The sequence below is a fragment of the Acipenser ruthenus genome, chromosome 22, assembly GCF_902713425.1.
Source record: "Acipenser ruthenus chromosome 22, fAciRut3.2 maternal haplotype, whole genome shotgun sequence".
In the NCBI taxonomy this organism is placed as follows: Eukaryota; Metazoa; Chordata; class Actinopteri; order Acipenseriformes; family Acipenseridae; genus Acipenser; species Acipenser ruthenus.
In genome coordinates this window covers 26696666-26713207 of record NC_081210.1, presented here as the reverse complement: position 1 = coordinate 26713207, position 16542 = coordinate 26696666, and the positions used below count along the sequence as shown (strand labels likewise).

Here is a 16542-nt window from a genome sequence, read left to right as displayed (position 1 = left end):
GCAATTTTCCATTAGAAAGTCACCTGGGCCCCTGCTTTGCTCATTCAAGCTGTTCAAATGGTTAAGCAGGAATCGATAGGAAATCGCATATTGCAACCTTGTTTATAAGTATTAATGTTAGCCTCTGTTAACAGCCAATTTTAAAAGCTTTGGTGTTCAGACAGACTTTACCAAACTGCATCCCTTCATCTTCACAAAGCTTACTGGTGTGCTAATGTTTTTAAAGAAAGTCACAGCCATCTGAAACACGCTTAGTATATTGTGTATTTATTTGGAAATAAAAAGACAGAAACAATACTTTTGACATGGGCCCTGGATAGTACTGGTAGTGTGAGGGGTTACAGGTACTTTGTGAGAACGGGGTAGGTGGTGCTTATGTGTTTCTTTGTGAGAACGGGGTAGGTGGTGCTTATGTGTTTCTTTGTGAGAACGGGGTAGGTGGTGCTTATGTGTTTCTTTGTGAGAACGGGGTAGGTGGTGCCTATGTGTTTCTGGTTGTAATGATGGCAGACTATCTCCACCTCATACAGGCTGAATGTCACTTTCACGCGTTCATTGGGGGAGGTCAGGAAACAGAGTGTGTAGAGGGCAAACTCAAACTCCGGACTGACGCCAATGAAAATGCTCCCTTTGGATTTGATCCTGTTCTTCCAGCTGAACTGAAGGGCCAGGATGTGTTTGTTGTCATCTGGCTGGCAAAAGAAGAAGAGGACAAGATATTCAGAGCCAATTAAACCTACTGTAAAGTACGCCCTGTGTATAATGAGCACTCCCATACACGTTTAATCACCATGATTTTCCCATTCTTACTACTGTGCAGATTTTTTAAACATTCCATACTATAGTATTACCGTGTACATCTTTTATAAGGCCTGTATATTCGCAGGAAGTATCATTGCCATTGTAACAACTGTAAATATCATACAACGTTATTTTGAAGCTATGTAACCCCTTCAGAATCCATTCCTTCTTACTTTTGGGGAGTTTGCATTCGCACTGTACCCCTTGTAGTCAATATGCCCAAGCTTCTCTTGTAGGTATAACTGGATCCAGTTATGGAAACCAATGACTGTACGGCCTCCTCTGGTCTCCCCAACAAACACGTGTTCAAAGCCTGAAGAGTCCGGTCTACAACACAGAGAGAAAGAATCACTAAGAAACAGTAATATTTGAAGCATGATACGCAACATTTTGTGCCAGTTTGTGGCAGTGGTGTAGTCTTAAATCTGATGATACCGGAACGCCACTAAAATATAGATTTTCTTAAACAAGAATTATTATACAAATTCACATTTTATTTCTATACTGAACTTCTCAAAACACATATACTAGGTAATGCATTGATCTAATTTCTACAAGTATCTTTCTCCATCTTGCACCACTGCTGCCATTCGGCACGTTCTGGCTCGACTACACCACTGGTTTGTGGTACTGACTAACTGGAGGCCTAACCTATGAAAGCTAAAAAGAGGCAAACAATTTAATGAAGGAATCTGCTGCTGATGGAAACCTTTCTACACCCACACAAGCCCTTGCATGCTCCCCCTGAAAACCAGCCAAAACAAAAAACATCAATTACAGTACCATCACTCCCAGACCCACACCAACCCCCACACAAACTGCTTTCCACGGCAGAAATCATGACAAATCCATTTTAAATGAAAATAAGGTCAACACTTTTACATTTGTAGAATTCATGACAGAATGACTGAGGCTGTGTACGATTGTGAGTTGCTAAGAGACAGAGTATAGGTGCATATCTTGTGCATATCTGTGTCAGTATAAACTATGTTTTTCAATGTGACTGGAGGGTGGTGATGAAAATGATATGCAGCAGTGGTCTACCGGCTGGACCCTCTCCTGGCATACAGCTCAAACCAGATGCGATAGAGCTGCTGTTTGAACTCCCCCGTGGTCTTTGGTGAGAGCTGCTTCTCCACTAGGTACCTGTGAGCAATCTGCAGGGAATACATCAACAAGAAGGGCTATGAATGGAGGTTCAAATGCAACTATTTTTAAAGGGAGCCAGGCCAAATGGGCAAAAAAAAAAAAGTGTCAGTTGTCTTGAAACAACAAGGGGGAGGGCTGTATAAATATATCCAAATACATTCTGAAAATCAGCACTAAACCAGGTCCCTGCTTCAGAGGTCATGTCTTCCTGAACACAGTGCTTAGCCTTTCACTGCTTAGAGGTGATGAAATGCAGCGCAGCCATCTCAAACCTCATAGCTCAAATAGGCTGCACTTACTGCATTCAGAGCAGTCAGGAGTGATGGGGTCACATGTTGATATGTAAGTGATTAAAAGGTTGAGCTGACTACAGAATGTAATACAGGTATTGCAATTTTTACTTTTAAATTGGTATTCGAAAACAGGTTTTCGAAAACTTTTCTTAATTAAAAGCAGATTAAGAATTTCAATCGCCTAAAAGTAGCAAGGGTTCTGCTTAAACAAGGGAGCAACCATTAACTAGCACAGTTCCTTTAAAAAGGTGGGCTCTATTGTATTGCTCCAAAAAATGATCTTTTAAACCATTTAAATAATGCCCTCTCTTGGTGTATAACTAAAAAACATTCAAGAAAATCACCTTTAAACACATGGTTAGAGATGTTGGTTTACAGAACTGGCACCTCAGTCTGCACTGTTTAGATCCACTAAATAGACCCCATAGTCTGGCAATGAATACTGTCTTGTTTTGACATCAGATGCCAGAGTCAGAAATTAAGACATGGTAGCTCACAGTGCTCACTTAATATGGAATGTTGCTTCGGTGTTCAAAGCCAACGCAAGTAACTAATTATTGACGATGAGTAGCTACCTTCATTGATTATTGACGATGAGTAGCTACCTTCATTGGTGGGGTGTTTATGATCGATTCCAGGAACTTGTGGTTTTCAGCTTCCTCTTCCGGGGTCACGACCTCAGGTTCCCCAGCATCACTCTCATAGTTATCGAGAAGGGAGATGAAGGCTGCAGCGTGAGGTGCAATTAAAAGTATTAGTCACTGGGCAGCCATCGACTAATTTGAATTGTGGAGAGGAAAGCGGATGGCTGAATCCAGTCAGACCATTCTGCATTGAACAAAGCAGGTGGTTCCAGTGTAAGTTATACAGTATTGCACATCTTTTTGTTTTCTTTGAATATTTTCCACAAGAAGCCACAAGCCAATGGCCACGCAGAGGTTTTCCCAAAGCAGATATATTTACTGTGCTTAGATAGAGTGCATTGATAAATATCTTACCGGAGAATGTTTCCTTTTTAAAAATGTTCTCATTAACAAATGTAAACAATGGCAATGCAGCTCCATCTTTTCCATCATTGCAGGACTGTGTCAATCCGGCCTTACCCTAGAACAAACAAGACGGGGTTTGACAGGCAAATACAAATTCTAATAATAAAACAGTAATTATGAATTAGCTTGACTGCCCAGTTGGATTTGATATGTATTTTTTGTCTACTTTCCTAATCATTAGTGTAACCCTTAAAACCTGGGCGCTATTCTTTGTTGTGCTTAGAAACTGTGCCAGCTTCAAACTTAGGCCTCAACAATGTGCCACACAGCCTCACGGAGTACACATGAAGATATGTGTATGTGTTTAGGTAAATAAAACTGGGTTTACGGTTTTCTGGGGATAATGAAAAATGACCACTTGACGTTCCCAAGCTTCCAGGCCCACCTGCAGTGAGATCTTGTAGTCCAGGCCAGGCTGCAGGCGGCTCATGTCATTGTCCCACAGCTCCTGGGCCATCGCTGATAAATGCAGATCCTTTTCAGTCATGGTGGGTCTTATGCCTGGTGCTGCAGGGTAGATGTAAATCTACACTAAAAAGGTGGGTTTCAATTTTATTTGTATGTAAAACTGCCCAGTAACAGGCTATCTGATATAAAATTGATTTGCTTATGTTTACCGCTACGGCCAAATGTTTTACATCACCCTATAGAATGAACTAATTTTGCTCAACACTGTTACTTTAACATATCGAATTACATACTGCTTTGCAATTCTCCATATACTCATGTTGTTTTTTTTATTACAAGATGTTAAATAAAAGATCTAAATGATGTCTTTTTTTTTTTTTAAATTATGTCTCAATGTTAAAATTCGAGGTGATGCAAAACTTTTGGCCACAGCTGTATATATATATATATATATATTTATCACTCGCAAAAATGACTAGAAACATTTACACAGGCCTTTAACATTACACTATAAATAGACGTGTCAAAGCCTAATACAAGTTTCACTCTGAGCAGAGAAAAACGCCCATTGAAGCCGGCAAGAAACAACTGTCATTTAATGTCAGGGCTCTTTGATAGTTTTGCATTGCTAGTTTTGTAGCACAAACAGGCGTTTTTTTTCTCTTTCCAACTGGGCATATGACAAAGGCTTTTTACCCCAAAGTTTAAATGACTTCCTTTTAAAAAAAAAAAAATACACACACAAATTTATACCAATGATCACATGATTAAGCAACAGTATTGGTTATCAAACATTACTCAGTAGAACGCATCACTGATTAACAAGCACAACTCTAGCAGCTCTGAATCCATTATTTTATTGTCTGCTGTTTTTTAGCTTTAGAAGAACTAAACTGACAAATGCACGGGCACACACTCACCTTTTAAAGTCTGCAGCAAGCCTGTATATCTGTCTGCGTTGCCAGTAAGATTGAACAGTGAAACCTTCCTATGAAACTGTGTACCTTGACTAACGTACAGGAGAAACACAAAGTGGCATTCCTAAACCATGAGGCAGGAAAGGGACCGTTTTAAAGGGCTGTGCAGAGTCAGCAACTACAGCCAAAGGGATTAAACTGCGTGTATTACTTTTGAATCTCTTACAACAAATGAACTGTCTTTGTTTTCTTTAGTACAATATTGTTCTTTTCAGTCTCTACACACACACACCAACCCACCCCCAATATCGTTAGTGCTCATTAAACATTATTCATGTCCCTGTTCCAAACTTTGTGCATCATTTGTTTCATACGTATTGCCTTAGCTTTTGGCTTGTATGAGGTAAATCCCCTTCCTAATCTGAAAGGTGCACACAGTTTCATTAACACTGCCACTATAGCCTTTTTACCTCCAAAGCAGAGAATTCAGCTCATTGTCCAGTCTCTTGAACCTCGTATCATCCAGGTTTTAGGAAAGAATGAATGGTTGGATTTGAATGTAAAGGATAAATCACCACCACGAACCGTTAGAAAAAAAAAATTAAGTTTATTAATGCTCACAAAATATCAGTATCTTGTATTAAAATGGTCGAGAAATACAAAACTTTTTATTTTTTTTCCACCAAACATTAATGCCACAGGTTTTTGATTGAGAGTTTTGCAATTGAGAAGCCGGCAACAATGGCAGTTTTTAGGTTTTAAAATATGAAAAGTATCTATTTAAAGTGAAATTCTCAAAAGCCATCTCTGCTCTCAGACACACATATATATATTATACACTTCTGTGCAAAAGTCTTAGACATGTTGCATTTTTCTATTATGAGCATCAACAATTTACTCAAAGCCTCCACTAGTGTTTTCTACTATTATAACAACCTTGACTTACATAAGAAGGAAAAACATTGAGTGAAATAGCTCGCATCACTTGAATTTCAAGGTGTGGTACCCGAAGCATAATCAACAAGTACAAAGAAACATCATCTGTAATTGACAAACCCAAGACTGGAAGACCCAAAAAGCGGTCTAACAAGGATGAGCAATACTTGAAGATAATATCCTTAAGGAATAGAAAGAAATGTTGAATTGACAACAGAACTGGCAGAAGGCACAGGTGTCATTGTCCATCAAATCAACAGTATAAAGGTCACTCTTAAAATCAGGACTTAAAGGATGTGTTGCAGTAAGAATCTCTCTGCTAAGAAAGGGGAACAAGACTAAAAGGCTAAAATATGCACAAGAACACAGAAATTGGACTATGGAACAAAGGTCAAAGGTGCTTTGGACTGTTGATGGATGGACAACAGACAACGACACCTGTGCCTTCTGCCAGCTTTCTCTGGACTTTTGCACAGCAGTGTATATATATATATATATATATATATATATATATATATATATATATATATATACACATAAATTGTACACCATGTGTTTCATCAACTGAGCTCTTCCAAGGGCTTCAGTCGCTGTAGGGTTTCACTGGCGACGGCTTGATGTCAGTACTCTTTCCTTCAGTGCTGGACAAAGGCTCAACAAGTTTGTTGTGAACCTGCATCATACCTGAAAACAACAGAAAGGACTTCAATCTGAATAAAAGACCACTGTGATAATGGTAATTGATATCAAACTAAAGCGATACTATCTCCATCATCTTATTATTTCATTTCTTACATGTTTAGTATCATGTTACGTGTGTTCTCTATCTGTCTCATTTGAAAATTCATTTTGACATGTTTCAATGAGGTGGGACAGATAATATGGCAGAATTCTGAATAGAGTGGTAGGAAGAGTCATCTTACTTACCTTTGAAATACTTGACTGTTTTAACTTTCAGCTCTAGTGTGGCATCCTCATCACACACAAACAGTGTCTGGGGATGCTGCTGGAAGGCAGACACGGTCCACATGTGGTTAACGCCTTCCTCGATCGCCTTGTAAAGTGCGAATGATTTGTGAGCCCCAGTGATGAGGATCATCACCTGAAATGGGAAGACAATAGAGAGTAGTTTCGAAGCATTTTCAATCTGTGCGGGTTATCAAATCAGTTTATGTTGACTTTGCTTCCATGTCTTACAATGCGGCAGACAATGTCCCACAAGCATGTTCAATTTCTTGCAAAACTAGGATTTTTTTGGTGAACAAAAATATAGCATCCCCAGGTGCATTAGGTAAGTGTAAAGGCACCTTTGATGGAATAGTTTGTAAACATTAAGTAAAATAGATATGTGAAAAAAGAACTGTATCATTGATATGAACAGTGGTTAAAACAAATGTGGCAGTGATACAGTTATTTTTAACTGGACAATATCTTGTATGGTACTTAGAAAACTTGGAAAACAGCTTTGTACCAAGTACTTCTGCTTTCAGTGTCATTTCTAGTTCGTCCAAATTAACTGATCTCCCTATCTGTGGGACGATTGCTTTGTCAGGGTCCTTTAGGACACAACATTTTTGGATATGCTACGGCTCCCCCTGATCCCATCTTGTGGCCCCTGCTCTAAAACACACTTGCTCCTGTTTGGCGTGTCTGCCTACCTCTCTGGCATCCATGACTGTTCCAACCCCAACCGTCAGCGCCATGGTGGGAACTTTGGTGAGGTCCCCTTCAAAGAACCTGGCATTGGCTAGGATGGTATCGAGGGCCAATGTTTTCACCCGTGTCCGGGACACCAGGCTGGAGCCAGGCTCATTGAAGGCAATGTGTCCATCGGGTCCAATCCCTAAACAAGAAGACACTTTTTAACCACTAGCCAGGCATTCGAGGTGAAACAGGACATTTCAGAGGTTACAGGTTTTGCCTATTTAAAATGAAAAAAGCTTGCGTTGAGGGTGGAGCAAGGTTACCTCCCACAAAGAGCTCTATCCCTCCGGCAGCTCTGATCTGCTCCTCATAGGCCTCACACTCTGCCTGCAGGTCAGGTGCGTTTCCATTCAGGATGTGGGTGTTCTCAGCGCGGATGTCAGTGTGCTTGAAGAAATTGTTCCACATGAAGGAATGGTAGCTCTCAGGGTGATCTCTTGGAAGCCCTGTGAATTTGAAAATAAACAGATCAAGTTTTTCTTTTAAGTGGCATTAATTCCACTTCAACTACAGTGTTGTCTGGTTCAAATTCCTTTGTAAATGAAAAACATGATCTCACTGCTTTCTCCCATAACAAATACGATATAAAAATAACATTGTGGGATGGGAGAGTAAATATACTGTAGCATACAGGAACTGCCACACTTCAAATAAAGACATTCTCCGGGGTTTCATAGGATTCAATTAAAGCAGACTCACCCACATATTCATCCATGTTAAAGGTCTTAACATACTTGAAAGAGAGTTCTCCCTTCTTGAAGTGCTCTATCAGCTTCTTATAGCAGCCCAGGGGGGTACTTCCTGAGCAAGACAAAAGGGGCAAGCAATTTTAACCATAAAAAAAACACAAACAGATTCCTGAAGGCGATTTAAAGAGGTGCACAGAAAATTCACATTTCCCTTCGCCTGGATTAAATCAAATGTATGGCATGGGCAAAACCATTGATACAGAAATGTACAGGCATGACGATGGCAAAAACTTTGAATTCTGAAACACTGAAATTCTGATGACCACTCCCTTCCAGGTTTGTAACATTGAAATACTTGGATCATTAGTATATTTCGTAAAATGACCAATACAAAAATCGAATATACTTCTACCATAAAGTGCACATCTTCTATATGGAGACTGTGAGCTACAAAATGGTAGGGTAAAAAAAAAAAGAAATCCTCGAATGACATTAGTAGCTATGTCCTTCAGGAAAGAGGCTGATTTACCTACCCGTGGGGAGCCCCAAGGTGAAGTATCTGTCTGGGCCAGGGTTGAACTGAAGGATTCGGTTTCTGATGTATTTGGCAGCCCATTCACTTGCCTGCTTGTAGTCATCAAGAATGATAAGCTTCATGGTAACAAAAAATCTAAAAAGAAAACATTAAAAATACACAGCTACAGTAAAGGCAAACAAAGACTTTAAACTGTATTGGAGCAGCCCCACCTAAAAAGCTGACCTTTAGTCCTACGTGCTGTAGTTATAAACCATAAACAGTTTACAGCTACCAACAATTATACAGCCAGGAGTAAATATATAAAACTTAAGCTTTAAGTCATCCCCCGTAATGCACTTCTCTTTGTCATTGTATCCCTTTCTAGTTAACATAAATACGTTTTTAATTTTGCAAAAATAAAGAATGAAAGAAACCCCCTCCAAGAATACCATCAAACTGGCTTGTTGTCGGTAACGGTATATAATGCTTTCTGCACGTTTTTTTTTTTTTTTTTGAAGCATGATACAGTATGCACTACACTAGATCATTTGTGTTAAAAACTTACAGTATCGCAGTGACAAATTATTATTATAATTATTATTTTTTCAAAATAAATCTTACCAGTAGTGAAGCGGGCCGTTTCATTCGCTTCTTCGTTTCCTTTTGTAATCTCTCAACAACCACAACAGCTTCTAAGCAGCAAAAGTACATACAGGTAGTCATATGACTTGGGATCGTCACGTTAATGTCCAAACGGGCTGATTCAGCAAGGGCCAGAGTCTGCCATAGCCAGGAAGTGGTTAAAGACTTATTCCTAGGCAATTTAATAAAATTATTTATGATCACGTGCTAAATACTGAATATGTATTTGTTTTTACAATGAAGTTTGAGCCACAAGTTACGTATACCATTTTTTACGTTTATTTTTTTAATGCTGTCTAAATATATTCTAGTGACAAACTACTTGTTTATTTGTTTACCACATTAAATGTATTACACTTTTACAAAATTGTAGAGCTATTGCACAAAGAGCTATTCTGTTCGACTATAGTGTTTTTTTCGCCTTTTACCTCCAAATCTGGATTCTTTTTTTTTTAAGAATGACCAAAAACGTAACGTCATCCACACTTTACTCTATATGCAGTACGCAAACCATTACTTAAGAAATGATTTTGAAGGACAGTTCTGTGTGTTTGTTGAAATTTGACCATCCTGGGAGCATAACACCAAACGCTTGACCAGCATTTTTGTGGATCATTCACATCCATACTTTCTTTGAGCCTTTATTCACGACTGGATGTATGTAGTCCTCTAACCTCCTGTGCTTAACGCCCATTCAAAGATTCATGACATTTGAGTAAGCAGTTTTGATACTGCAGCCTTTATTTTCCCACCAATCACAGGCCAGGATATATTAGTAGGTCACTATTATTCTAGATTCCAGATTATAATGGCCTTAAGAGGAAGGAACCGTTTTTTAATTACATCACAACTGGGCGGGTTCCTTCTCAAGATATTGCTAAAAACGGAATGCATAATATGAAGGAAATGAGTGCATTTTCAAGAAACAGATACACAAACAAAGATTAGTCTTGAAATAAACCATTTATTTTAGGGATAAATATATATATATATTATCAAATAAAAACAAAGGCTGTCTGGTAGACCATTGCTATACATGTTATCTAATATGTGGAGCAATATGATAAGCAGCAATAATGTAATATTTCTTCTTGTATGTCTGAAAGAAATGCGTTATTTGCATGTGTTAAACAGAGGTAATGATAGCACAGCCCAAACACAAAGCAGCTAGATTAATGAACTGTCAGTCACTGCATGAACACTTTTTCCTTATTTGTCTCACAATTTTTGTATATTTAAAGATTTTTGTATATTATTAATTAATTTATTTATTTATTTCTTAGCAGACGCCCTTATCCAGGGCGACTTACAAGATATCACATTATTTTTTACATACAATTACCCATTTATACAGTTGGGTTTTTACTGGAGCAAAGTAGGTAAAGTACCTTGCTCAAGGGTACAGCAGCAGTGTCCCCCACCTGGGATTGACCCCACGACCCTCCGGTCAAGAGTCCAGAGCCCTAACCACTACTCCACACTGCTGCCCTAAATCTCCTTATTTGGAAAATGGTGTTTTAAAGGAACATGTGATGCAGAGAGTGGACATGATGTAACACAAGCTTGAGAAGCACCTGAAAGTGTACCAATCAGTATTGCCATTTAGTTATTTTTAATATATCATTAATATATGTAGACCATGTATATTCTGCCATTCTAAAATTACAAAAAACTATGTTTACAGGGTCAGACTACTGTATCTCATTCAGGTGTTTTGACTAATTTGCCTAATTTTTAAAACGGAATAGAATGCTTAAAACAAAAAGTAACAAGTGATTTCTAACTTAAAAAATGCACATAAAACATAGATTGTCTACTCTTTTGACTGCAGTCATGCTGAAAGTACCCATCAGATGCTGTTCATTGATTTTAATCTGGGGGTTACTTAAATACGAATCAACAATTAAATACCTTATTTGTGTTCAGTTTCATTCTTAAAAAATGGGCCAAGGCAGACAGCCAAGCTGTGTGCACCATATAAAACAAAAATATGTTTCAAGCTTCTTTTATACCCCTTGTACATAGTGTCGGAACAGTGCAGTTTTTAATTTGCAAATATCTAAAAAAACCAAACAAATAAACAATAGACCTTCAAAGTGTCACATTTTGGAAAGAGAAATTAAAATTCCACTACCCGCAGTTTCTACATTTTGTAACAATGTTTTACTTAAAACAGTACAAAATGCAAGTTGTTCAAGCTTCCCTTGTTACATTTAAGAAGCTCCACAGTATAAGCTTTGATGATGCCCGCTGTGTTTCCCTTAGACTGGGGGATCTACTGTTCCATTGTTTAACTTTTACAGCATGTGTTTGACAAGTAAAGGCATGTCGAATCAGGACAGAACAGGCAGATTCCTGTGACTGCAATCCCCTTTAACTTTCATATCAGTCGTCTTCATCTTCTTCATCGCTCCAGAATGCACCATCCTCAATATCGACACCTTGAAACAACCTGACAAAACATAAAACATGTGTGAGCTTCACTTTCCACCGATAATCTTCTTCTACTGAAGTTTACATTGATAGGAATATACGTCTCATAATTCCAACCTCCCTAACCACACAAAAAACAAAACAATGTTTACTGTAATAATGCCTTTAATGTGCGGTACAGATATTGTATAAGGGACAACATTAAAAAAATAAATAAATAAAATTCAATAATGACTTACTGGTTAAAGCAGGGCATAGTGCTGTTGTTGAAATGCCCATAGGGGTTGGCCCGTGACAGCTGACACATGCAAAGCCAGCAGAAGTACTGGTGGCAGTTGATGCAGGTCATCTTGTTACAGCCGTCCACCTTCTACAAAGCAAGAAGCACCTGTAATAATGAACTGAACAGCACACCACTGACTGCTTTACCTGTATGGGTGACTGTGCTACCTGTGAACCTCGTCAGAGTTTGGATAACACACCTGTATGTGGGTAGCACAGCTGGTTAACAAGTCAATTACCTGGATGTCCGTATCACTGTAAGTGGGACTGTATTACCTGTCTTACACATTTTGAAATGTATGAAAATGAAGACAAATAAGGTATTGTATTGTAGATTCTTATTGAATTAACCCCCTATACAGCAGACAGTAATATATCTGGGACTTGCAGTTGGACTGCTCCATGGGACAGGTTTGCTACACAATCAGTACAAGTGATTCGTACAGAGACAGGGTTAGTCCCTTCCTTGCCTGTATGTGGGTGCCACAGCGCGGACAGGCCTTGGAGTTCTTCTCAAGCCAGTCCTGGCTGTGGGACTCCTCTACTGCCTTCTGAATGACCCGCTTCCCAAAGCGTTGCTCAAGGAATTTCTTCCCCTCGTCCGTCGACCCCAGGTACTCATCACGTAGGCCACGTAGCTGCTCTAAAATTCAACAGGAAACTCACAGGGGTTACCAGGCCACAATCAGAATCTAAACCACCATTGTGTTAGGAACGTCATGCTCCAGTGCATTTCAACGTTATCAAAATAAAGAGACTCCCCCTTACCTGCAGTGGTGCTGCAGGGTGACACCCCGTGGTAGGCCAGTTTACAGAGGGTACAGAATGCGTACTTGCAGCCAGAACAGATGCCCATGGTACAGCCGGGCTCCAGCATCACTGCCGTCTCGCAGATCCTCCGAGGACAGTACACCACATCCGCCATCATGTCCAAGCTGGACTGGAGCAGCAGCCGGTCGTAGCGAGCGAAGAGCTCTTCTCCTACGAGGTCCTTCACCTGAAAAGAAAGGCTATTATACCCAATACCAAATACTATCGAAGCAAACCAATAGAGAAAAAAAAAACACATTGCAGATTTTACTAGGAATTTTTTATTTGATACTAGTAGTGTGTACAACTGATCCACTTTTGTGGTCAATGTACTTTTTTTTTTTTTAAAAGCAACAACAACTTACCTGTGCAGGTGTGGCCACTGAGGTGCACGTTGGTTCTGGACAGTTAAGGCACTGGACATTCCCATCTCTGATCTGGATCTGGAAATACTCCTTGAGACAGGCCTTGCAGTACACATGCTTGCACTCTTTAAAATCCAGGCACTCGGCTCCCATCTTCTCTGAAAAGCAGATGCCACAGACATAAGCCTTATTGTCGAAGGCCTTCTGCTGCTGAGTCTGATCGAAATCCAGGATCTGAGGGAGGATGCTGATCCTGGAGTCCGAGTCCTGGATGGCTCTTGGGTCCAGTGGTTCTTCCTTGGCATTGCTGTGAACGTCGTCAAGTTCGTTCTTTTTCTGCCTGCCTTCGGAGGGATTTTTAATTTCTAGCGGGGACTCAATATTCAGGAAAGTGAGAAGGTCTTCTTTCAGGAACTGCATCCATGAGAACAGGACCACGCTTCCCACACTCTCCTGCCAGAGATCGTCCAAATGCTTGCAAACAGCACTAAGCTAAAGGGAACACCATAAACAGTCATCCCCGATTTCCATTTCTATCACACAATCTTGTCTCTACTCCATCATTGATACAGTGTTCATCCTCCTTTTTTTTACATCTATCCTTGGACATTTGCTTTATTTGTTAACCCATAAAAACACACTTGTTTTGCAGTTATATTTAAAGGACTAAATGAAGTTATTCACTGCACTGAACTGATCTGAAAAAAATACAACAAACAAATCAGCGGTTTTAATTATTCCTCAGTTTAAAAAAAATAATAATAATTCCAAACCTGAATTCTGGGAAGCCATTTGCAGCTCAAGGTGAATATGGGGGAAGAGGTTGATGGATAATCTGAAGGTAACTCAAAGTTCAACACGACTGGAGGTAGAAATGACACAGTGTGTTCTACCCTGTCCTTCTCCAGGCCATGCTGGTCTTGTCCTGGAATGAAGCAGGAATAAGTGGGCTCAGTCAGAGACAGCTGTAGGCTGGAGTGTTGAGAAAGCACTCCACCTTGACAACCGGCAATCAAGTTGTACAGATTGCTCTTGAAAATATCAGGTTAAAAAAAACCAAACAATGGGAGCAAGTCTTTGCATTCTCTCTCATCTTTGACTGAGATTACAAATATGCAGGGGTCTAACAAACACTGACTGTTGATAGTTCTGGCGGACTGAAAAGAAGTGCATCTCTCCTAATATTTAGTTCAACTTTTTAGTTCACAAAATGATCATGTGTCCAACGAAGTTAAATAAAACAGGGGGTCATTTAATTTTGCACAGCAGTTTGAGCCATTCCAGAGCTTACTCAGACAAAGCAAACACTAAGTAACTTGGAGGAAAGGCCAAAAGTAGTGCAATGCAATGGGAGTCCATAATTATTCCCAGGTAACCAAATAAAAAGGTATATCTCGCTAAAGACACAATGACTAAGTAAGTACTGTACACAAGAGTAACTTACCGCTGACAAAGATGTTAAAGTCCTGAGGCAGCTGCAGACAGACCCGAATCTCCCCCCCTTGAGCAGACTCGGCCCTCCTAAATTCCTCCTCATGGTAGATACTCGCTAGAGCCAGAAGCTCATCCTCTTGGGCTTCTTGATCTTCCGAGGACATTTACATTCCTAAAGATACCACAATACCAACTCATTTACATTCCTAATGATACAATAATACCAGGTAAGGCTTCAGAAACATGGCAATTCCAGAAACCAATTAGACTCCATGTGGTCTGGAACCCCTGTTTGTCTTAATTATGAGACGCTCTGTTGGAAGTTGTACAGTAATTCCCTTGTACTCCGCAGAACTGTTAAACAAAGCCTTTTACCTTTTTTTTTTGTATAAATGTGCACTTTACTTAAATTATCTGTTTTTTTTGTAGGTTATCTTTTTCACAAATGTTCCTTCCACAGTACAAAACTGCCTTGAATCACTTCTCATATTTATTTTATAAACATATGTCATCACATACTGTCAGATCTTATTGACTGAAGATTATTGAAACAAATTAAAACTTTGAAACATCCGTTTGTATTTTCCCCCCAAAAAAGCTGAACTTCTAAGTGAACACTTCTGAACTAAAACTATAAACCTATGTAGAGGCATCAATACATTTTCAGTTTTACAGACTGAGGCAGCTAAAGTGTCCTGTCTCAGGTTAAATGTATAGCCATTGTGTTGATCTCCACACAATACAGGCAAACAAAGCACTGCATGTGTTAAAGGTTGAGAAGTATTTTTAACTGGGAATTTTAAGCTGCGTTATACACATGTTAACTACCTAGCTATTGCAGCAGCGAGACGTTTCTATTTAGGGCAACATGTGTCGTTTTAGGTGATTGGGGTGTGTAAAAGTTTTTACCAGGTATTTACTAGTCTGTGTCGTGTTAGTAAATCCAATTAATTTACTTATTATTACTCATTTTTATTCTTTTACCAAAAAAAGCGTTTCGTGACGGACATGCATCAACGTAACAGCTTCATAATATTATGACGTTTCACAGCCAGACCAAATATATTTTACCAGATGTCAATTTACTATATATTGAATTTTGAAAGGCAGATCACAATACTTATGGTTTCTGTTTTGTGATAGGAATAAAATTATGTTAATTGAGGAGAGGAGGGGGGCTGTCAGAAGTAAACTAACATAAATAAATATATCATACCGGCGTTTATGTAAAGCAGCTAGTTACACTATCCATGAGGCTACTCGTACTGAACCTCCTTTTTAAAATCAGGAAAACTTAAATCAAAACAGTTTCTTGTTTTACCCACATGTCGAACTAAATGCACATATAATATATTATGGAAAACATTGTTAAAACTGATAAGGTTTTTTTCTTCTACTCTTACCTTGATCTTCCGCACCGACAAGAACACACTGCAGTAAGGGGAGGCGCCTGCACGCTGCAAATTGGTCAAAAAAAGTTGCAACACCCTCTGCAGGACTGGACTGTGCAATTCACCATTCTGTTGCTACTGTAATATTCTACGCGTGTTGCTGCTCAGCTCCGTCCTTGTCCCAAGCGGTTCAGTGTGTCTCCAACCTCTACCAATCTCCGATTAGTAGTGTATGTTATATATATATATATATATATATATATATATATATATATATATATATATATATATATATATATATGAGATATCTTTAGTCAGCTGGAAAATATTTGCATGCCCTAAGTAGAAACATATTCGACGACGTGCCCTAAATGGAAACGTATTCGACAACAAAGGTGGCTGTTTTTAAAATAAATTATAGTTTGATTGATCATTAGGTGGCATAGTGGTCCACTTCCCTTACATATAATCTCTCTCTCTCAAATTATTATACATTTCCACAATTTTGACCTGGGGACGTCGCATAATACAGGTCACATAATTTCTCATCATACAATGACAGCAAGCAAATTACGTCATCATTTGGGACAAGTATATATCAACGCTCGTTGCTATGATGTGTTTGCACCAAAAAAAATACTTTGTTAGCAACACGCGGTGCTGAGCACATGTATTCTACAAAATCGAGACATGAAAATATGTAATTCTGTAAGTGACATGCT

At 39.1% G+C, this 16542-nt stretch overlaps 3 protein-coding genes across 4 annotated transcripts; all 3 read right to left on the bottom strand.

Annotated features, from left to right (window-relative positions):
• Window positions 1-286: 286 nt before the first annotated feature.
• On the bottom strand, window positions 287-4729 carry LOC117431170 (uridylate-specific endoribonuclease B-like). Of its 2 annotated transcripts, none has more exons than XM_058996593.1 (8): window positions 4621-4729; window positions 3678-3799; window positions 3242-3347; window positions 2849-2970; window positions 1846-1958; window positions 975-1128; window positions 475-692; window positions 287-366 (listed from the first exon to the last, which is right to left on the bottom strand). In XM_058996593.1, exons 2-8 carry the CDS (start codon window positions 3777-3779, stop codon window positions 339-341), a joined length of 843 nt encoding a protein of 280 aa, XP_058852576.1. In that variant the 5' UTR covers window positions 3780-3799; window positions 4621-4729; the 3' UTR covers window positions 287-338. The 2 variants fall into 2 exon arrangements, with proteins under 2 accessions (XP_058852576.1, XP_058852575.1); XM_058996592.1 differs by having other exon boundaries at window positions 3678-3823; window positions 4621-4727.
• Window positions 4730-5204: 475 nt separating this feature from the next.
• LOC117413435 (glucosamine-6-phosphate isomerase 1) lies at window positions 5205-9632 on the bottom strand. The gene is made up of 7 exons (XM_034022628.3): window positions 9085-9632; window positions 8480-8616; window positions 7957-8058; window positions 7521-7703; window positions 7212-7396; window positions 6481-6655; window positions 5205-6237 (listed from the first exon to the last, which is right to left on the bottom strand). Exons 2-7 carry the CDS (start codon window positions 8601-8603, stop codon window positions 6137-6139), a joined length of 870 nt encoding a protein of 289 aa, XP_033878519.3. The 5' UTR covers window positions 8604-8616; window positions 9085-9632; the 3' UTR covers window positions 5205-6136.
• Window positions 9633-11127: 1495 nt separating this feature from the next.
• Window positions 11128-15999, bottom strand: LOC117431224 (E3 ubiquitin-protein ligase RNF14-like). Its single transcript, XM_034051963.3, has 8 exons — window positions 15833-15999; window positions 14440-14601; window positions 13769-13920; window positions 12996-13487; window positions 12589-12817; window positions 12291-12463; window positions 11778-11908; window positions 11128-11557 (listed from the first exon to the last, which is right to left on the bottom strand). The coding sequence occupies exons 2-8, from the start codon at window positions 14591-14593 to the stop codon at window positions 11491-11493; spliced, it is 1398 nt and encodes a 465-aa protein (XP_033907854.1). The 5' UTR covers window positions 14594-14601; window positions 15833-15999; the 3' UTR covers window positions 11128-11490.
• Window positions 16000-16542: the final 543 nt, after the last annotated feature.

Excerpts from the sequence above, each read along its gene's own strand:
- LOC117431170 (XM_058996593.1), bottom strand. The coding sequence starts at position 3,779 with ATGACTGAAAAGGATCTGCATTTATCAGCGATGGCCCAGGAGCTGTGG. Across the intron at positions 3,348-3,677 it reads ACTACAAGATCTCACTGCAG|GGTAAGGCCGGATTGACACA; the intron begins GTGGGCCTGGAA and ends TGTTTGTTCTAG. Across the intron at positions 367-474 it reads CAGAAACACATAGGCACCAC|CTACCCCGTTCTCACAAAGT; the intron begins CTACCCCGTTCT and ends CATAAGCACCAC.
- LOC117413435 (XM_034022628.3), bottom strand. The coding sequence starts at position 8,603 with ATGAAGCTTATCATTCTTGATGACTACAAGCAGGCAAGTGAATGGGCT. Across the intron at positions 8,059-8,479 it reads CACCTTGGGGCTCCCCACGG|GAAGTACCCCCCTGGGCTGC; the intron begins GTAGGTAAATCA and ends TGTCTTGCTCAG. Across the intron at positions 6,238-6,480 it reads AACAGTCAAGTATTTCAAAG|GTATGATGCAGGTTCACAAC; the intron begins GTAAGTAAGATG and ends TGTTGTTTTCAG.
- LOC117431224 (XM_034051963.3), bottom strand. The coding sequence starts at position 14,593 with ATGTCCTCGGAAGATCAAGAAGCCCAAGAGGATGAGCTTCTGGCTCTA. Across the intron at positions 12,464-12,588 it reads ACCCTGCAGCACCACTGCAG|AGCAGCTACGTGGCCTACGT; the intron begins GTAAGGGGGAGT and ends GTTGAATTTTAG. Across the intron at positions 11,558-11,777 it reads ACTATGCCCTGCTTTAACCA|GTTGTTTCAAGGTGTCGATA; the intron begins GTAAGTCATTAT and ends ATGTTTTGTCAG.